The sequence below is a fragment of the Diadema antillarum genome, unplaced genomic scaffold, assembly GCF_040938485.1.
Source record: "Diadema antillarum isolate AM-2024a unplaced genomic scaffold, OU_Dant_1.0 scf00000140, whole genome shotgun sequence".
NCBI classification, from domain to species: domain Eukaryota; kingdom Metazoa; phylum Echinodermata; class Echinoidea; order Diadematoida; family Diadematidae; genus Diadema; species Diadema antillarum.
Window position 1 is genome coordinate 85,088 of NW_027271029.1, and position 22,667 is coordinate 107,754.

Below are 22,667 nucleotides of genomic sequence, written 5' to 3' on the forward strand. Positions count from 1 at the left end.
AAGCTGCGCATTTTTGAGGTTTTCATACACTCACTCAAGTGTGTGCTCTAGTTTCTGCTAAGGTGAGGCGCGCCTCACAGCTGGAAGTTCGATGACATAACAAAAGGCTTCTATACAACTTCAATACAACTTACAAGAGCCTACACATCATATCATAACTTGTATATCCCTAACGAGTTCAGGCTATGTACATTTGCACTAGATGAGTACTGCAAGACAATTTGAGTGTGTGTGTTAGTTACACCCGAAAATTGTCATTACGAATCTTGTGATACGGACTGATATGGACAAATGATATCGGCATTCATCTAATAAAAAATACAGACAAACAGAGAAACAAAAACAGCAGAAACAACAAAAATAATCTATATGCATTGTATCCACTGCAGCCAGCATGATTTTACACAAAGGAAAAAAAAATCATATCAAAACAAAGACAAAAAAAGGAATATCAATAAAATTAATAAATAAATAAAAAATAAAATAAAAGCTCTTAAATTTGTCTATCAATCCTACTAAAGAAGCTGTCACAAATAAGACTAATGTGAAAACTTTTATTTTCGCAAGCGTTTCATTTTTGCAAATTTTGCGAATTACTGTCGGACAGCGAAGTTAACAACACACACAAATATCACCACCTCATCTTGAACGGACAGGCATTAACCCATTGAACATGAGTTCGGAGTATACTTGGGCAAGTGTTCATAGTGCATTTATGATAGCCTTGGTGATAAAACACGGCAAACAAAATCTCGCAAAAGAGTTTGTGACCTCAGAGACTGAATTATTGGTATGTAAAAAGATGACAGCTTTTTCATACAACAAAATTAAATCTTGCCTGAATCTGTGCCTCCAGATCCCTCTTCTCATTCATGTCAATGTTGCTGACTCCCAGCAGTTTGGCCTCCCGCACCTGGGAGCTGAGGGAGGACTTGATGCGGTCGCCATAGCGACTCTGCTTCACGCTGTAGTGGTAGCCGGGCGTGTAGAATGATCGCAGTCCGGAGTGCTCGATCACCTGCCATTGTTTTGCAACGAATACATACAGGCTACATTAACAGTGGGCACATTTATCCCACATTTCCTTTACATTAAATCAATAAATATGATTTTTTTTTTTTTTCTTTTTGCACGTTAATGTGGAAAAAAAGGGCTAAATGACACAAGATAAAATTCTGGGTATTATACAGCATAAATTCACAATGCAGTCACACAGCTTACATGTTTGTAAATGCTTTATATTCCACTTAAACTAATATGATGCTGAAAGTCTTTTTCCTTTTAGTTTAGAAATCATACGCATCTCTTTCTGTATAACAAGGGAAAAGATACACAGTACGACTCTTTTAGAAATGCTGACAATTTAACTCATCTGACCCTTTTTTATAATGTAAAACTCCCAATGGCTATTAAAGATCATCCAATATCATTGATAGCTGGAATATTGCCATGTAGTTGTGATCAAGGGTATAATAACAACTATTCACGTTTCCACTGAACAGCATTATTGGTTACAGCCACATGTAGACATTTCATAAGAGGTGATGACGTCACCATCTTACACCCCACTTTCTCTGTAGTCAAAAATTACACAAATTATTTATTTTTGTAGACAAAATTATACAGAGAACATGTGTCTGAAGATGACCAAACAACTGCAAACATTTCCCTTTAAAAGTCATCACTGTCAGGTGTAATGCAACACATTGATGTAGATGGTGCACAGTCTCCTACTTGGATTTCATGATAAAAAAAAAAATTAAGTGAAAAACTGTGTAAAGGTGATGTCATAAGCACCACATATAATTTGTATCTCCAGCTGTCACTAACACGTATAATACAGCATGAAAACACACAAAACTTTAAAGTCTCTTAAAGGTAAACCCAAGTACCTCTAGTATATAACCTCTAGTAGTCTCCTCATCCAGCAGTTCCAACACCAAAACTCTAAAAATTCATAACTCTTGCATCGATTGTCCAATTTTCCTCTTACTTTCACTTACATATTCTACTTATGTTGCTGCTTTCACTCAATCCACATTTCTCTCTGGGTTTCTTTCAAAGTGCAATTTTCATGACACTTGTACTGTATCATCTGTTTGATTTTGCTCTTTTTAATGAAAGTCACATCTGTACCCTGTCAACATTACGCTCGGTGTCATCGTTGCCAAGCGGGATCAGGTGCAGCTTGTGGAGTTTGCAGAGATATGCCATCACAGCATCCGGGGCTGTCACCAAATCCTTCAGGTAACACTGAAAACCAAAGCTGCATGGGAGGAGGAGGGGATGAAGAAGGGGAAATAAAAGAAGAAAAAGAAAAAGATGAAGAAAAAGGAGGAAGAGAAGAAGAAGAAGAAGAAGAAGAAGAAGAAATAAGAAAAAATGACAAAAGAAGAGGAGGAGAAGGAACATATACAGACAGATGTTGTGGAGAACAATTTAATAAAAAGCAGGAAACAAAGAAAGAAAAGCAAACAAAAAAGTTTCACAGGAGAATAGTAGGAATAAAAGAAGTACAAGGACAGAACAGGAAGGACAAAAATATGAAAAAAAAAGAAAAAAAAGAAGACATATGACAAGGAAGAGGAATGACGAAAATGACAGGAAAAAAAATCAAAACATCCAGGTAAACATTCAAAAGACTGGAGGAAAGGAGTTCTCATTATTTCATCACCATTTAACCACTACAAGGGAAGTAGTATCATTCATGTACAGGTTGAAGCTTTCTTCTGCAAATGCCTCTCACCATAGCTGTTTCCTCCCACTGATCTCGAATCTTGAAATATATTTGTACCTTTCCTTCAAAACTTGAAATTAAGACGTGTTTCTTCCAGTTACGTTTTTTTTCTCTTCATTTTTTTTTAAATCATAGAACAGTGGATTAACCTCTTTCCTTGAAATGACAACTCTGTAATACCTTCTAATATAACAGCCATGTAAATCAAAGTACCACTAGCATCCACAACATTGTACCGAATGTACAAATGTACACAAAAGAGACATTGAGCACTTAAATTGATTGATAATAACAGCTGTGCTAGATGGGCACTAAACCAACAACAACAAAACCGAAAACTTTTGCATGAATGGAATCACATTGGTTAGGCCAGCTGAAAGTGGATTTGCAAAAACCTTGCAAAAAGAACTAATGTAACAGATTATGGTTGTGTTGTAATAACATAACACTGATTATCATCATTTCTCTTTTTTTTTGTGGCAAAATATATGCAAAACTTGAAAATTATTAAATTCCATTTCTGATTGTTATTTAACTTCTACCAATCTGTTTATCTCATTTCAGACTCCTTATCTAAAGATGACAACTTAAACATGGAGTGAAATGGCACTCTGCGAAAGGTGCAGATGCAATGCATGGATGCTGTCTATTACACACCCTTGCTGCTGGATTGGTTTTGGAGGATTGAATGAAGAGAGGGGCTCTGCTGGACTCTTCACGACGTTCACACGTAGTCCTTGCTTATCTCGCACCTGGTGTGACAAAACATGAAACAAAATTATAAACAAAAGAGACAAAAGATAGATGTGATGTAACGGCTGAACAGAGATTCTCTCTCTCCTTATAAAGAAATCATACAACAAAACCCAATCTATCCTTGAGTAAATTTGTTTATGATTTTTATACAAGCAAGTAAAGACATAAATCACAAATGGAAGACATCTCAGGTTTTAATTTCATGCAGTATAGAGTTCTTCAAACCTCTTCAGATCAAAGGACATTTTGATCCAGAGTTATCAACTTGTTCTGCAAGCAAAGAACATATTTTGGTTTAGAATGGGGAAATTGCATACTATTAAGCATGGTAAATAATATACATACAGGATTTTAAAAATTATGCTTCCATGTCAAAACCCCACTATCATATTCAGATTGAGAGAGAAAAAAACAAAACAAAAACATGTTCCACGTGGTAAAAAGGCAAGCTGATTGGCAGATCGGAGCATGGTTGATATATGTATGTACAATTTTCCCACCATGATCAAGCTAACTCAAATGGAAAGAATAAAATGACATAATAGTATCCAGTTACATCAAAATCTGACAACCCCCTCAAAAAAAAAAAGAAAAAATGTTTTCATCCAATACTTATATAAATGCTAGCAACAACAGATGCAACAAAGGAAAGCTGAATAATGCCATCATTTCACAACTCATCCATTGGTACATGTATGCACAGAAAATGTTATAAAAAACATGTTTTCGGTCAATAATTTAGCAGCCACCATCCATTTCCCCCGAGAGGAATTATTGCAAAGGTTTTGATCTTACTCGGTCTATGCAGGCCAGCCTGAACATGGTGTTCAACTAGATTTTGATTCTCATACCTCAGTGATAAATTTGTCTTGGTCATCAGCATCTTCACAAACAAATGCCAGCAGGTCCTGAGATGGAATAGACCTCTCGACGTACTTAGCATAGTCCTTGTCTCCAATCTTGAGCTAAATCAAGACAGAGCACAGAGAATTAATACCTCACTCACTATTAAGTCACTCCATAATGCTTCCTCATGAAGTATAATTATCTACAATGAGACCTTGCTTGCACCCTCCCCCCCCCCCACCCCATGGTCTTCGAAATTCTGCTGCCCACAAAAGTTGATTACTGTATACGCCATATATTTCGCGAGTGTAAATTTTCGCAAATCAGGACTACCCGACGATTTCGCAATCGTTGAGCCCTGTACTGAACAGAGAAGTATACATGCGTACTTTACATTCACATCAGGATCAGAATCAATATTTTCGCATGTCTTTAATTTCGCGACTAGCACCTGACTTGCGAAATTCGCGAAAATAAAACCTCGCGAAATATTCGGTGTATACAGTATACTACATGATTACAGAGATTCATAATGTTTTCAAAATTAACAATTTCCACCCATCTATTGAAGCATTCACTTTCAAATGTAGGAATGTGTTTTGGTTGGGACTAACCTTTGTGTAGGATTCAAGAAGAGGTCATATATTCCTTTTGCAAACATCACAAAATTCTGCATTGTTGAAGAATGATGTCTCCCAAGATCACATATAAAATCTTTCGGTAATACAGCTCGGGTTAAAAAAAAAAAAAAAAAAAAGGAAATGAAAAACTGACCCCATGTCTGTCACTAAGGAATACACTCCCTTTTGTACCTAGAACAGCAGTTGGTTTTTTTTTTGGTCTAAATATATCAAATTGAAATCTGAAGCATTGTTTACCCCTCCATCATAAAAATACTTTCCAGTTTACTAGAGCACTCGCACAGGAGACCCGTTCGAGCACATGTATCCCCCGAACCCGTCTCCCATACCCCATCTGGATTACTTTTTAGGCCAGAATGTTGTATAATATGGCAACTGTTGCAGGATACAATAAAATCCGACAAGAAATGAGGCTGGCATATAGCACATACAAGGAATATGACATGTCATCCTATAAAAGTTTGAACAATGAGAGCGCTGGCAATGAAAACTTTTGTTACCTAGAATAACTCCCCATAAACCTCAATAGCAAGTTCAAATAAAATCCGGCAAGAAATGTGGCTGATAGAGCATGCACAAGAAATGTGACTGGCATCCAAGTTGGAGCACTGAGGGCACCACCACCACAAACTGTTGTGTCCTACATGTACACGTAGAATGACCATCCGTTCTACGATCCTTAGCAAGTCTGAATAAAATCCCATGAGAAATGAGGTTACATGTAGAATAGCACATACAAGAAATATGACATGCCATCCTTAAAAGTCAGAACAATGAGGGCGCTGTCAATGGAAGCTTTTGTTACCTAGAATAACCCCCCCACAAACCTCCATAGCAAGTTTGCAGAAAATCAGACAAGAAATGTGGCTGATAGAGCGCACGGAAGAAATGTTACATGGCATCCAAGTCGGAACACCGAGGGCGCCGTCACCACAAACCGTCGTGTCCTTTATGTAGAATGACCACCCATGCATGTTGAGTAACCATCAAGTTATTGCATAAATATGCACTTTTGCAAATTTTGACATGATCAGGGTGACCTTTGACCCTGTAAAAGGTGGAACAGTGAGGGCAGCATTATCAATAGGTATAGGTGTATAGATTTGACTATGATACATTTACATACCAAATTTTAAAAAAAATCGGTCAAGAAACAACGCCAGCGTCGCACACACATACCTTTTCATGTATAAAGACGGAACAAGTAAGGGCGCCATCACCAAAAAGAATAGGCGTCTTCGTTTTACCATAATACATATTCATGCCAAATTTGAAGATGATCTAAGAAGAACTGCAGCCAGTAGAGCGCTCACAAGAAAACCTCTACGGTGGACGCGGACGCGGCGGTGCAACGAGGCCAAACCCATAGTATCCTCCGAACTCTGTTCGGGGGATACAATTATTCTGAGAGAAGATCTGAATTACCTTCTGTACCTCTACAACATACCAGCTTATGACAGGATGCTAATTTTTAGGGTTGCAAAAGGAACCTGAAAACCATAAAGGAGACGTGTTTCTTACCACAAGAGCTATGGGCTCATGAATCGGCTTCTTGAACTGGTCTCGATTGGAGCGCAGCCACATGACTGCATTGACTGTGTCTGGGAACTTGTTCCGTAGGAGGCGGAGTCTCTGATCCCTCAGGTCATTGACTTGTTTCAGCCTTTTATTCAGCGCTGCAGAGTGGCAAGATTAATGAAACACATCATCACAGGGACAGAAAGTGTGTTTCGTGGTATGCCACGAGGGCAATATTTACACAAACCCTTAACCCTTTACATAACCAGACACATGGTTTAACCTGCTAAGCTTTTTCATCAGCATTCAGAAATCCACCAAATCTGGACTATTCTGGTCACCTGGGGGTGTTTCATCAATTTAGTCAGCGCTTACAAGTTGTCAGTCTCGAACAATTTCAGTAAAATCTTTGGTTTTGATTGGCTGAGAAGCTTTGGTCACTGACTGTTACTATGGTAATTGTCAGAGACTGACAACTTGTCAGCGCTGACAACTTTCATGAAACGGCACCCTGGTCTAAACGCAAGTTCATTCTTTGTTTGAACATGAATTCCATAAATTGATATGTCTGGCAAGTCTATATGCATTATGCCGCTTTGAAAATGAGTGAAGTGCCCATTAAACCAACTGAGAAAAAAAGAAAGGTAATTTGTACCAATGTGTTCCATGAGCTAATTACGAACTGAATACATACAAAACAGTATACACACCTCCAGTAGCAATATGCATTGTGTGCATACCAAATGTGCATGTCCTAATTTCAAAATGAGCAATTTCTCTCTCAGTTGGGTAAGATGAATTTCAAGTGTTTTCACTTCTGCAAAATCAAAGTGACAAAATACCATAACACATACCGTAACAAGCAAAATTTACAAATGCTTTTATTTTCACATTAGTTTCATGCCATGCGAAATGGTCGAAAATTTCCACACCGCAAAAAAATTCAATGTTTATAGTACTCTGTGCTTCCTTTGTTTGAGCATCGCCCTTGGGGGCATGATCATGTATAACTAATTGCTGACAAGTATCCCACCATCCCATATAAAACTAGAGAAGCACTCTGAGAGTGCAGACCACTGCCAAGCATGCAGCTCATTTCCACCACTGATATTGTTCTTCCATAGAGATATCAGTGATTTCCACCCATACGTGCCGATTTTCCAATATAGAAGCCTTTGTTACATCATAAACCCTCAGCTGCGCGCCTCGCCCTAGCAGAAACTAGAGCACGCACTTTATTGCGCGCATGCAAACCGCATACACGCGCAGCCTGAACTCCCAAGTTCATTGACCCTACCTGCCAAAATATCAAAAATCCTTCATAAATTCCTCCCAAATTCTTGGATCACTACCAAAATTTAATCATCTGTTACTTGTATCATTCTAAACCATTCCTGCAAGTTTCATCCAAATACTTTCACAACTTTTTGAGTTATTTTGCACATGGACAAACAAACAAACAAACAAACAAACTAACTAACTAACAAACAGACCAAAGGTAACGAAAACATAACCTCCTCCCTTGGTGGAGGTAACAATAATAAAAAATATGGTAAAATATAAAGGAACAAACACATGCAATGATGGCTACTCACCTCCAATCTCGCCTTTTATGTTATCTCGTTCCACTTTGATGTTGCTGCACTTCGTAGATATCTGAGTGGTCTCCTGTGTCACTCTGTTTAACTCTGCCATGTTGGCTGCAAGTTGAGGCTGCAGGGGAAAATGTCAAAGGAAAAGGAATTCACAACAAATTCAAAAGCACAGGCATATTAACTTTTTCATCATTCTCATCAAAACATGGTATTTCTGTCCATACAGTGCTCACTGCTTGATCAGGAGGGGTCACGAGACAAGTTTTTCTCCTGCTTGAGGAGGTCGTAAAAGAAAAAGGACACCTAAGTCTCATAGTTTTGGCAAATGTATTGAGGAAACAAATTATGTTCATTTGATCCACGAAATAATCCTTTTTAGAGTTCATAGTTCAACACCTATGATTTTGTCAATGCAGAGAAATAGGATACACTGCTAACTTCAACGCATTTTGGTTTCACTATTCAAGTTACAGTTGTAGCAACATGCACATTATGACACTTTAAACGCATTTGTTCATATTAATTCCTCCTTAATATGTTCGCCTTACACCTGTCCACATACACACATACTACACATATATATGTATACAGAAGGAGAGTATAGGCCACACATGGGGAAAGTGACGGTACATAATCACACTGAAGGTGGGGTGGTAAGTGCATGAGTAGAAGTTACTGTAGGAATCATACCTCCTATAGATATCGGTGGTAGAAGCCGACGACACTCAATATGACCACCAAAGCACTAAGTCCTAGTAACTGCGTTTACGCCAAATGTTTAGACAGTGTAATTGGCAGAATCTGTTGGGTTTGGTGAGAAAGTAACCACTCTGGTAAGGAAATGAAATCCCTAAGCCAAAATATGCCAGGATAAAACGGTTCATGGTTCTGATAAAGAAGAGTTAAACACAGTCAACACATGTACTTCAGTGGGGTTCTAAAAAGCAGTTTCTGATTATCAGGTGAGTGCTGTGTTCAATATTGCACAATACGTAGTCATACCATGGATGGCCTGTAGTCAGGTTCCTTTCATGGGGGGGGGGGGGGTAGTGTTCAGAGCTTAGTGGGAGCAAATAAGGGGGGGGGGGAGAAATTCAAAGCAATTAAAAATCTGTGATATAAAGTTTGATCACAGTTCCTGGATTTGTGATTTGGAGACCTTGTAACCATATCAGCAGTGGTCAAGGTGCCTTTGAGACCCCTCCTCTTCCTCAGCACCATCATCATCCTCATTCTTCACATCATCATCATCATCACCATCATCATCACATCATCGTCATCATCATCATCATCCTCATGTCATCATCATCATCATCATCAACACGTCACCATCACCATCATCACCACCACCATCATCATCATCATCCTCATCGTCATCATCAACACGTCACCATCACCATCATCATCACCACCACCATCATCATAACCATCGTCATCGTCGTCATCATCATCGTCATCATCCTCATCGTCATCATCAACACGTCACCATCACCATCATCACCACCATCATCATCATCATATCATCGTCATCATCATCATCGTCATCATCATCGTTATCATCGTCGTCATCATCTCTTACCTTGATATTGTCATCTGGCTCTAAGGTCTCCAGCTTATTCTTCCAGCCCTGTACTTCCTTTTTCCACTCATGTATTCTGAAATCATCAACATCAATGCACATTACCTACCAAAGCCTACCATTTCATCATAAATACAAAATCAAAGTTTTGTAGTACAGACAACTTCATGGCAGAATCTTAACCTATTGAGGAAGAGCTGATTTCGCTACAGCACGCATTTCCCATAGACATCTGCCCGAGAATACTCGGGACTTGTCTCCAACAGGTTAAAGAGTTGTGATAAATAGCTCACACCCTTTAGTAATCACTTGCTTTTTTTTTTAATATATATTTGCAATGGACAACGAAGAAATGGTACAAAGTAGAAATTGTCAATCATACATCATACATGCATATTTCTGTTTTCCTATCCAAACTTATATAGCAACACAGAAATGTCCGGAGGCAACTGAGGAGAATACAGTTCAGGTCATATTCCAGACATACAAATTGAAGCTAAGTTTAGCCTAAAACTTACATACTGCTGAACTTCAGATTTGTTTGGTACTTTACTTGTGGTGTTGAACCTTTTTGATATGAAAATATCATAGTGCTAGTTACAGGCATGCTATTTACATGGTATTCAGTTCTAAACCATACACATGTTTGTGATTACAGAGTATTATGGAGCCAGTTACAGGCAAGCTATCTATTTCAATGCACTCACAAACAAAGCTATTGTCAGTTAAACCCATAAATATTTAATTGTGATACAAGAGAGCTTTAGAGAATCATGCAATTTCCACTGGTGTACAATAGTCTGAGGATGCCTGTCTTGAGCTTGTACAAACCATGCTGAGTAGCTCAAGTCTGCTTGATGTTCTGTTGCAGTTGTTCTCTAGCATTCATACTTCAATGAAATATAAATGTACAGAAGGAAGTGTCTGTGTAAAATGCTTTAAGTATCTACTTGTTATTACTCTTTATTCTTCAAAGTTATGTATGTGCCACAAGTAAACACTTAATAATACAATTCATATTTTGTCTTCACACGGTGTAAACAATGGGTCATGAAAGGGAAAAGGAAAGAGCAAAAAAAAAACAAATATAAGTATTCAAAAAAAAATGGGTGGCAATTCAAAAACTAGGTGGTTTAAATCCAGCACATGGCTTATAAGAAATATGGCTACAATTTTTGTATGGCTCTATGTGTCAGGTCCATTTTGCATCTGTCTCAGTCTATGGATCAAATTTTAACCATGAATTGATTCAAACAACTTTATTGTGAATTCAGGCATAGAGCATCAAATATCTGCCACTGAGTCCACTTTCATCGCCATGACAACTCACTTGGACGCACGCTCCTGCTCCTGTGCTTTCTTTGCTCGCAGTTCTTCCTGAACTTTGGTGATCTCCTCGGCCAAATTCCCCAACTCCCTCTGCTTCCTAGTGATGATTGACTCTTGCTTGGAGCAATCACTTGCCTGCACATAAAACAGAATAAAAAGGGAAAAAGTGCCAAGGGGGCAGAAAAAGACGAAGAAAGAAACATGTCAGCATACTTTCTCACTCTTGACACAGCTCAATGGATTCTACAAAAATAAAATTGCAGGTAAGATAAAAGTACATTTTACACTGTGGGATGAAGCTACATATAAACTGAACACCATGGTTCAAATGTACGAAATTCTTCTGTCAAGATGTTTTCATTGCAACTGATTGACAAATTGCCCTACATCGACGTTAATAAGCACTGAATTGCGTGCTTATTTACGTTGATGTAGGGCAATTTGTCAATCAGTTGCAATGAATACCATGGTGTCTGACACAAACACACTTTAACTTCGTCTAACTCAATGTTTCGAGTTAAAGCAAAAATATGAATACATAGAGAGATGGGGGGGGGGGGATTAGTGGTATAAAGCTCTATCCGCAGCTTAACTTTGATGCATTTCATAACTTTTTTCTATCTTTAACCCATTGAGGATGGACTGTTTTTGTCATAATGTCACACATTTCCAATAGACACATGCCCGAGTATTCTTGGGACTCATCCTCAACAGGGTAATATCTACTAAGATATTCCTATTCGCGGCATTAATTTTTCGCGAATTGGAGCCAACGGCCTTTTTTGCAGCATGAAATTTTCGCCAACTGCCACTGGCATTCAATGCATATAGTGTAGACAAGAACTTTCGCGTGCATTTTAATTTCGCAAATCTTGGCGCTCGCCAAATTCGCGAAATTAAAATGCACGCGAACATTAATCATTTTACAGTATTACGTTCACTTGTGTCATTTCAACATGACCATGAAGAATGGACACAGAGAAAGGCCACGTTTGCTTGGAAGTCTTATGAGAATGGTTAGGTATTTGTTTCAAACTCCCACCTTATTTAAACAGTGTATTAGATAAATGCTTAACATCAAATAAATACTCAGTCTATACCGAAGATCAATTCAGTATAAAAGGACCTCGAACACATCATGGCGAATGTTTTACATAGCATTCCACAAATATTAATATTTTCTACTGTTTTGTAAAATTGGTTGTCTTTTCTAATTTGTTTGGCCTATAATTATTATTACCTTTGACAATGCTGAGCACACAAAAGGAATCAGTTTTCATTCTCAATGCAAAGTCACACTTTCATTGACAGAAATTTCTTCTCGTAGTGCCTTTCAAACAGCAACAAAAAAGTTATGATTTGAACCCAATCACAATTTAAAAAAAAAAAACAAAAAAATCTCCAAAGAATCCCTTATGAGGTTGTGAACTTACAACAGCTTTTCTCTGGTCCTCTAAGGCAGACAATTTCTTCAACATTCCTTTCAATTTTGCTTCCAGTGGCTGGGCTCGCCGCTCTCTTTCCATCACCAGCTTCTCTAGGCTTTTCTTCTCCTTCTTACAGGCCTCAAATATCTGTCGTTTCTCATCGTACAACTGAAAATAAGAACACAGTTACAGCATGAAGAAATACACACACACAAATTGTGGCAGAAAACTTTTCAAAAAATTGGAGCTGACAGTCTCTTTTGCGGCATGAAACATTAGCATAGCCAAAAAAGCCCGGCCTGATTAGGGTTAAAAGTTTAGTGTTCTTTTCACAAACCCTGAAAATTAGATTCCTTTCACAAACTGGTATTGTAGAGGTAGGTAATTAAGACCTTTCCTCAAAATAATACAACTGGAAACTTTTCTATGATGGAAGAGGAATAAATGTTATAGATTTCCAGTGAAATATTACAGTGTAAGAACCTGGAAAAATTCCAACCATTATGAACATGGAGAGTGGAAGACTGTCTCCAGTGATATGAGGTTAGTTTATCACTTCTTCATTTTTTGAAAAAAAAAAAATTCTCAGGTGTATTACTGTAAGATTTACTACAAGATACTGGAAGGCATTATTCTTCAACTTTCCAAAATTTTGTGATGTTCGCAAAAGGGATATACGACCTTTATTAGCTACTTAGAATCAAGTGTGGTAGTGGTTACACTACCCAACCCCTCCCATTCTGCTCCAGATACTTTTTAGAAGTTTAACACCATTTGCTACGAAGGACTGAACCAGTATATGAACGAGCAAGCTGTAAATTAAATGACTTCTTACCAGCCACGCCTTCTTCTTCTCCATGGTCTCGATTTCCTCCAGAGTTTTCTCGCGCTCCCTGAAGCGCTCCACGTCGCGCTCAAACCTGCTGTTTTCCTGCCGCAGCCTCCCCAAGCGGTCCTGCTTGTTCTTCAGCTGCTGCTGCAGCTCCTTCTCATTGCTGTGACGTTCCTTAAGTGTCTGGTGGTCCTTGTAGAGATCGGCATCCCCCACCTAGTACGGAATTGAATGTCAATATATAAATATATATTTTTCTTTCACACATAAACAAATATCTATAGAGTATATTCGTTTTCTTTTCTTTTGGGGAGGAAAGGGAGGTTTGGAATGCAGTCATCTTCAATAGTCACATAGCATTTGGTCCACCATTACAAATGTACCTGAATTTTGACATTTACCCTAAAATTTCTGTTTTTGTTCTACCTGTGACCTTTGACATCATACCCCACACCATTTACCCCATTCTTGTATGGCCAAATATTTATAGTGTTATTACAACATTTTAATTCATTTAAATCCAGGCAAAACATCCGTTCTTTACACCCACTGAGGACAGGCTGAATTTTGCTGCAACGCACATTTCCCATAGGCACTTACTACCCGAGTATACTCGGGATTTGTCGTCAATGGGATACAGGCACAGAGACAAGACTTGCACTCTAATCACAAGCCTGCTCCTACCCAAATGTCAGTATAAGACAATGCTATTAAATGTATAAAGGTACAACCAGTATACTCACTGCCTGTTCCGTTTTTTCCAGCAGTTCTATGTGGTTCATCTGTGCAAACTCTGATACCTTCTCCTGTGATGGGAATGAATTGAAAACGCAATCAGTCAATAACATATAATCAAAGTCTCAGTTGAAGACTAAAATGCATGCATGATCCTAACTACAAATCAGTTCTGGCAAAAATGGTTCATCAAAATTGTCTCATGTTTTTTGGACGACTTAGTTACTAAAGGCAGTGGCAGCATCCTCGCACTTTGCCAAAAGAGAATCTCAAAAAGCCAACTCATAGCATCTCTTCCAACGATTGGTTTTGGATTCATTTCTGCCTGTAAAGCTGAAGCAGCGCAGAGGGGAGCAGGCTTTAATGGTTTTCCCCATGAACATACCACCCATACCCTGAGGATGTATATTTATGGAAGTTCTGCTGTGTATCAACTCATTGCAGCGGCTCAAAAAACTGTCACATTTTGAGCATCCAGAAAATACAAATTTACCAGTGCCAGAAGATATAAGCTCCAAAATTCGGATAATTGACAGTGGATAAAACACCCAAGAAAGTAAAGTCATACTTATCATTAAGTGATGTCTTTAAATTCATCCAAAATCATCAATGATCAAACTTGCATTCTTTTCTACTTGAGAAGAAGCAATGCAGGGGAGCTAGCCTAAACAGTTTGCCCCATCAGCCCACCGCCAACACCCTGTGGGAGAAATTCATGAAGTTCTGCTGGGTGTTACACTCACAAGTCCACTGCAGAGAACTATCAAACGGTGCACTACCTACGATATTTACCTGAGGCAGGAACTGGCACAGATTCCCAATCTGGATGTTCATCTTTGCTGCAAACTCTGTCACCTGTTTGCCCGTCCTCCCCATGTTATTCATGTAAAAGTGTGACTGGTTGCCCTGACGCATGATCGTCCGCTGGAGCACAAAGTTTCTGTCGCCTGGGTTGTACAGTTCCAGTTCGATCTCTGCCTTGTTCGTGCCCCACCTCACATACTCTCCAATCTGCGAGGAAAAACAGCCACATTGTTGAGCTCCTGCAGGAACACCAGCTATTACATTTCATTGACTGTATGGTGCGTTATCATCTTAGACCGGAAGTTGGAGAACTCTGTGTTATTCAGCGAGTCCATGTAGCACTGACTTCTAATGTAACATCAATACATTGTACATGTCTCAGTGTTATTTTGATAGCATGCACTACAAACTGGAGATTACACTACTGTTGCTGTCATTGTCAATCATGTACTGCTATGTCACCCATCATGCCATCATACTCATTACTATGATCAATAGTTCTCTGAATTCCACATTCCACGCTTTTGTAGAATACAAAATACTGGTGTAAGATAAACATGTAATTGTTTATCAAGATGAAAAACAGTAAGCAATTAAAATTTTGTGACTGTCAACTACATGACACAAGGTCTGCAATCTTTTTGTCACTCAAGGTTCAGTTTCAAAGCACCAAAGAAGAACTATACATGACACAGTCTTTATTGTCTGTGTGAGAGGCTGTTATTTTTCCTGAGCTTTCACCACTCACGTCTTTGGCTCTGGCAAGGAGGTTGGTGCTGCCATTCAAGGCCAAGCACAGCGCACACACAATGGTTGACTTGCCAGTCGTATTTGGGCCCATTATCATGTTGAGATGTGGTCCTGGATACACCTCACAAGAGTCATATGTCCTGGAAAACAAACAAACAAACAAGCACATGCAATCAAAAAATAATCTTAAACCATCATGCTGTCTGGCAGTAGAATGAAGGCCCTGTTGACACGCTGGCTGGCTACTATACCATTGTAGGCTGCGAGCAAACGTCTAACAATCCCCCAGGGAGAAGTGCCACGCTATTCCCACTCCTCACAGTCTAGCACTAGCAGCATTATGTACAGATGACATACAGCTTATCCCAACAATATTGGTCACAGGAGTATATGGCTGGCTAATCAGCAGATGATGTGCAAATGCCTATATACATACTGTATGTACATGTACACAGGGCATATTAAGCAAATAACGACTTAGAGAATAAAATAGATTTTATGCTATTTCTGCATGAATCTGGCAATACGGCAATAGTGTCATAAAGGATGGCCATGCCCATATGGTTGTTTGCATTTGCATAGTTGAGAAGCTGATACATGGGACAAAAACGTACATTCCTGTAATCTATCCAAAAAACAAAAAAAAATCAAGTGTCATTGTAAGGCCGGGACTGTGTCTGCCCCCTAAATCCCTCAACTGCCAAAAATTTCAGCCATTCAGAGACATATCATTGTCATCAAGTAATAATAGATCTGCTACAAATTTGTACAGTAGATGAGAAGATGTATGGCTAAAAAAAGTTATAGTATTTTACATCATTATGTTCTCTGTGATACATTGTACAGGCGTATGTGCAGTGCAGACTCTTACTGCCTTATCAGTGGCGGATCCAGAGGGGGGCGCAACCGGCGCACGCCCCCCTTTATTTTTCATTAAAAACAAAAGAAAAAACCTGAAATGAAACCCGGAAGTGGCACCAGAAATATTAGATTTGCCCCCCTTTACCGAATTCCTGGATCCGCCCCTGCTTATATTATTACCTCGCTTGATTACATGTACTTACATAAAGTTTTCCATCTTGATTCTGATGATCGATCCCTTTATGAACCCTTTCATGTTGTCTTGCCTGCCGAGAGCTGGAGCAGCAGCTTTCTTCCGCTTTAATATCGCTTGCTGCGACATCTTGGAGCTCTGCTCTCTGTTGTGCCCTTGTTTGACAGACTCTCACTGACGTCTCAGAACATTGGATTGATGCAGCAGAGAATCAGATCTGGTAGACAGGTTTCTGGAGATCTTGATATAGAAGCCACCAAGGAAAACAGAATGAGCTTTTTGACTCACTTATCTCATAATTTATATGACAGGCACGGACCCTCTCCATCAAGTTGCAGCTTTGTTTGGCTACCTTATGGTTAATGTAGGATTATACACCCACATGTGCATGTACATCTATGATAATAACGAGTGTCAGCAACACTTGAGGAGTTGTAGAGGTGGTATTCTGCCAACAGTGTATCATTATCATAAACTGTATCACTATTGTGGGCACTGTTCTAATGCCAGAAGTAAGGTCATTTCACTACCAGTTTACCAGATCTAGATCTTACAGTCAGTGCATTGCAGCACAAAAATGGCTTGTATCTACTATAGTTGTATGCAATCAAACCTAGCAATCAATGTGCATACGTAATGAGCATATGAGCCGAGCGAAATGCATTAAAATGGCTTCCTCTTAAAATCATATCTTGCTATTATTTTACATGAATACATTATATTGAAGAGAACGAACTGCTCTTTCAATTAAATCAAAACACAAAATTAACTATCTTAGACTCCATTGCTTTATGAGATGTTACTAGGCAACACTGACTAACACTTCCATTTTTCACTTTTTTTTTAAAATCAAGTGAATGCTGAAAAGGAATGCATTTCAAATATCTAACAAGTAGGAACCTCAAATACCTTTGCATTTTTAGAAAGTATAGACATTATTCTTTGTACGATGTCAAGATCAAGTTATTCAGTATAAATTCAGACGAGTCAGGTTCATGGTTTAAAAAAATAGTACACAAATAATGAATATGTTCATACATGTACAGGTACATGTAAGTGCAATAGACAGGTGAGGTGAAAGATGAAATTGAGTTGAATGGATCAATAATTTCATCTTTCACTCAATGACATATTCCGTCCATTACACAAACAAAAAAACATTAGGGCCTATTTGTTTTATAACCACCAAAATATAGATCCTGGTCATTTGATGTTTTATGAATCTACATTGTACAAAGAATGTGTGAGATCTGAGATCCAGAGAAAGCTGAGCGCTACAGACGAGGTTCAATGACTTCAATGATACATTGCCTGTGGGGCAAAAGCACATCACGTGTGTATTAAGAGTGCATACATGTAGCTCTAAAACGTGGTACCATATGGCCATTTTTACAATCAGTGGTGTAAAACACGGTTTTGGCACTAATTGGAGTATAACTTTCTTATACTCTGACAGATATGCATTATTTTTTCTCATAAACTTACCACCCACAGTGTCTACCTTGGGTACCTTAATGAACTTTCCTCTCTTTTTCTTTCAGATGTGGCATGCACTTACATGCTTGAAATCCAACACTTTTGGTGTATGCACTCTGACATGGTTTTTTTTTGTCAGACCTAGCATATTAAATTGTTCATTCCTTTTCATTATTTTTGTTGTGGTGGTGATAGACAGGTATCCAACATTAAGAACTATTATGTTAACCAGGTTCTGCTTTGTCTTCTTTACAGACTGAAATTGTCCAAACTTTATGTTTCGGAGGTGACATTTTCCGTTAACAATTAACCCCTCTTTTGAGTTAGCTCTTGCTCACAATTATAAAATCCAACTTTGCTAATTTCCATCAAAACAGAATAGTAATCAATCTGACTGAACTTCGATCCAAAGATTATTTGATTCAAATAGCTTATCATTTTTTGGTGAGTGTTTATAAATTTATGCAACTTTTCCGTTAACTTTTCTGTCACCTCCGAGACAACAGATTTATGTATTTGATTTTTTTATTCTTGACATCAGTTATACATTACATTTACAAAAATGTAACATATCCCCTCACATTATCTCTGAAGGAAGGTAGTAGAAATATAGCCTGTTGTTTTCATTTCGGAGCAATTTACAATTTTCCGTTAACACTTGTCACCTCCGAAACAATCGTCACCTCCGAAACAACAAGCGTATTATATTTGATAATTTCTCGAAGACAAAGCAATTTTGTTTGATTCTGTCCAATTGGCAGGAATCTCTTTTGGATGGAAATAGTAATATGGCAACAGGAAGTGAGAATTTTCTAGAGATTAATAAAAGATCTCATAAAAACTAAGAATTACTGTTTCGGAGGTGACAAAACACTGTTAACAAGAGTTTTTGTTCATTTCTATTGAAGAGAAACCATATCATGTACACCAATGGTTTCATTTATTTTAGTAACATAAGTCTCAAAGTGGAGAAATCAACTAACACACTCTCACTCTTATTTTTGTTACTATACTGTACGTTTTACGGCAAATTTAAATTTTTTCACTTTTTTAACAAAGAGAATGCACAAAACACACCCATCTGTTGTATATATAATATTGTAATCAAGATCAATTCTCCTGCTTTAGTTAAGTAAACATATAGATGCTTTCATCTTAGAAGCTTGATTTCCAATTTAAGCAATTTAGTTCTGAAGATTTACCAATCACAGCTTTCCATGTAGGTTGCTTTTTCTTGTGTTTCGGAGGTGACATTGTTTGTTAACACCATATTGTTATGTGATAGTGAAAGGCAAGACTTCAGTTCCTTTTCACTATCTATTAACATTTTCAAATACATTTAATATCTACAAAATCATCACAATAGAAGTGACTTTTGTATACCTAGCTCACCAGAATTCCCTTGATACCAAAGTGATACATGTGGCAGTTCATGCATGCCCTAGTCCACAATCTTAAAAAAAAAATCATAAAATAATCAATCTCCACAAAAAGGCCACATGCCTATAGCTGGTGCACAACTTGTTCTTGAATTCTTAGTTGTTGTTTTTCCATGTACAACGTGGTAATCATAAACAAAATTATGTGATTTTTTTTTTTTTTAGGTATGACAATAATTGTTACATTTTCCAAGTTGAACCAACTGTTTATGACATTGTATTTTTTTGAGATTATTGAAGTTATTTGACAACTAAAGTGAACAGAGGAACAAGTCCCCAGGACTGGAAAGGGAAAGATCCAAAAACAAGATTTGTAGTTCTATCTCAATATAATTTTGATGACGTGTTTACCTTGTTTTGTTATTATGTTTTATCTTAGAATTTGGCTTTAAGTACTGGAATTTCAAGGAAAAGAAAATGGTTTCTTAAAGGACAAGTCCACCTTCATATACATGTGGATTGAGTGAATGCAACAACATTAGTAGAACACATCATTGAAAGTTTGGGAAATTGGACAATCCATTCAAAAGTTATGTTGTTTTTTTAAGTATCTATGCAATCACTGCTGGATGAGACGACTACGACAGTGTATGATGTCACATGCATACAACGATATAAAGAAAATATAAGTGAATTTCACAAAACTTTACTTTTTGAAAAAAGTGCACATTTCTTCAACTTACTACTGAGGTATGTTAGGGCAATATCATTCACCCTGCCTTCCAAAAGAGAGAAGTCAAGTGTTCTTTTGTTATGCAAGAAAAGTGAAAATATGTTGAATTTTCTTGATACTTTCTCTATATCCTTGTACACGTGTGACATCACAAACTATAGAAGTCTTCTCATTCAGCTTTGACTGAGCAGAAACTTCAAAAATTCATAACTCTGGAACGGATTGCCTTATTTTCCTCAAACTCTCACTGATGTGTTTTACTAATATTGCTGTATTTACTCAACCCTCGTGTCTATTGAGGTGAACTTGTCCTTTTTCGGTCCATTATGGGGTTATTTGAGACCAGTTTGTGTCTGGGACCTTCTGTGAAGTTGATGGGTAAAATTACTGAACAAAAAAATTTTCCCCATAAGTTCACACAAAAGCATTATGCTGCTCTCTTCAGCTGGGAAACACAAACTGTTGTCTTAACCAAACTGTAAAAACTTGCTAAAGATTAGTATGAATTACAATCTAAAACAAAATATAAGCTGGTATCCACTATCATGAAAGAGAATAACTAAACAAAATAACAAGTAAGAACTGAAAGAAAGAGCTTATATTTGAAAATTAAAGCCATGAGGAAAGACATGAATGTTCACAATATATTAGTTACAAAATGTACATTGTAACACCTGAGAAGTTGGGTTGTCTCTGTGTTGTGTCACCTCCAAAACAATAAAATGATTTTTTCTTATCTTATACTTTTTACTCTCAAAAGTGACTAATATATATGATTTGCTGGTAATTTTCAAGCAATTCAGAAAGATACATAAAATATATTTTAGTAATGTCAACAGTTTAAATGAATCTGGTATATAGAAAATTTATCCCAGATGAACCAAACACCTTTCACCAGTATTATAACATTTGTATGGTGGCTATCAAGAATGATGAAAAATTAATGAACATCCTTGAATTAATTTATTTCTAATACTATGTGCAAACAAAAACATAATACAAGTCAAATAAGAATTTTTGCTTTTGGCATTCATAACCTACAAATTGTATATCCCCACCTAAAATTTACAATGGTACCCTCCGCAACGATAACTTTAAAGATAGTGAATCAATAAATACAATTTGAGGGATTGAAACTATAACTCATTGCCCACACCTTACAGAAAACCCCATTCAATTTGCTTCAGAGGTCAAAGAGAAATGAGGATTTTTGTAGAGCATGTCAGGAATCCCTTCCCTCCAAGTTCTGTATATTGTGTTTACACATTAATATGCAGTTCCAAGAGCATCCAAGTGCTAAACTTGGAAGAATCAGATTCCTGACATCCTTCATAACAATCCACATTTCTTTGAGACCACTTAACCAAATTGACTGGGGCTTCCTGCAAAATAGAGCTAAGATATTATAATTTAAGACCCCAAAGTAGATTTTAGCTGATTTAATCATATTGGGTGCTGTCAATGCAAGAGTCTAATTGTATTTTTTTTTTTTTTGGGGGGGGGGGGGGACATACTATATGAATACTTGAACACAATGTTTACATTGAATGTCTCCTCCGAAACAAAGTTATTCTTCCCTGGTGTTGTGGAATAAAATGTTCTGAGAGCAAAGAAACATTACTAAAATGATCTTACACCCTCATTTCAATTTAAAGTAGAAAATGGAATGCCAATTTTCTTCAGGTTACAATATCTAGCTTATGTCTGTCATATTCTTACTGTAAATGAATATTTCAACACAATGTTAACATTAAATGTCACCTCCGAAACGAAGTGATTCTTCCCTGGTGTTGTGGAATAAAATGTTCTGAGAGCAAAGAAACATTACTAAAATGATCTCACACCCTCATCCCAATTTAAGGTAGAAAATGGAATGCCATGTTTCTTCAGATTACAATATTTAGCTTACAACCTTCGTCCAAATGGAAGGCAAACTACCGGTGCCCATGCTAATTAATGAAGTGTAAAAAAACACTTGTTCTGTGTGGTTTATCTGCTTGAAACAGGAGTTAATTTCTTGTTCTTGAGTTATAATTCTTAAAAACATTGATAAAAAGAAGAAGTTTTGTGTTATTGTCACTTATTCTAAAAAAACTGAGTGTTAATATTAATGTCACCTCCGAAACATTCTATTATGTTAACTGTCACCTCCGAAACATCCATGTGTGCAAAATCCAAGATTTAAAGAAATGATTGGAATTTCATTTAACCTACATAGGAAGGTAGCCCTTCTTAAAGACTTGTTATAGTATAGAGTTTGACCTGGCTTGCCCTCCAATAAATAGTTAAAATCTTAAAAATTGCATGTCAATTGGTATTTTTACCAAAAATTTATAAATCTCATGTATTTTTTTTTTAATTCACTTTATATTCAACCCCCAAATAGTTTTGATTCACAAACTATATATTGTTGTTAACCATATAAACTTTGCATGGTGAAGTTTGACTACAGAGTTTTGTCATTATGGTGCAATTC

At 37.4% G+C, this 22,667-nt stretch overlaps 1 protein-coding gene across 1 annotated transcript in view; it reads right to left on the bottom strand.

Annotated features, from left to right (window-relative positions):
* Positions 1-22,667, bottom strand: part of LOC139721201 (structural maintenance of chromosomes protein 5-like) — a 34,722-nt gene that overhangs the window by 9,876 nt on the left and 2,179 nt on the right. The window contains exons 2-15 of the mRNA XM_071632528.1: positions 16,614-16,843; positions 15,548-15,689; positions 14,788-15,006; positions 14,004-14,066; positions 13,264-13,476; positions 12,435-12,596; positions 11,003-11,136; positions 9,673-9,748; positions 8,094-8,211; positions 6,502-6,656; positions 4,345-4,458; positions 3,395-3,489; positions 2,137-2,266; positions 839-1,018 (exon numbers count right to left, since the gene is read on the bottom strand). Coding sequence (XP_071488629.1) covers positions 839-1,018; positions 2,137-2,266; positions 3,395-3,489; positions 4,345-4,458; positions 6,502-6,656; positions 8,094-8,211; positions 9,673-9,748; positions 11,003-11,136; positions 12,435-12,596; positions 13,264-13,476; positions 14,004-14,066; positions 14,788-15,006; positions 15,548-15,689; positions 16,614-16,732 — 1,920 coding nt within the window. The 5' untranslated portion in view covers positions 16,733-16,843. The remainder of the gene's footprint in view (positions 1-838; positions 1,019-2,136; positions 2,267-3,394; positions 3,490-4,344; positions 4,459-6,501; positions 6,657-8,093; positions 8,212-9,672; positions 9,749-11,002; positions 11,137-12,434; positions 12,597-13,263; positions 13,477-14,003; positions 14,067-14,787; positions 15,007-15,547; positions 15,690-16,613; positions 16,844-22,667) is intronic.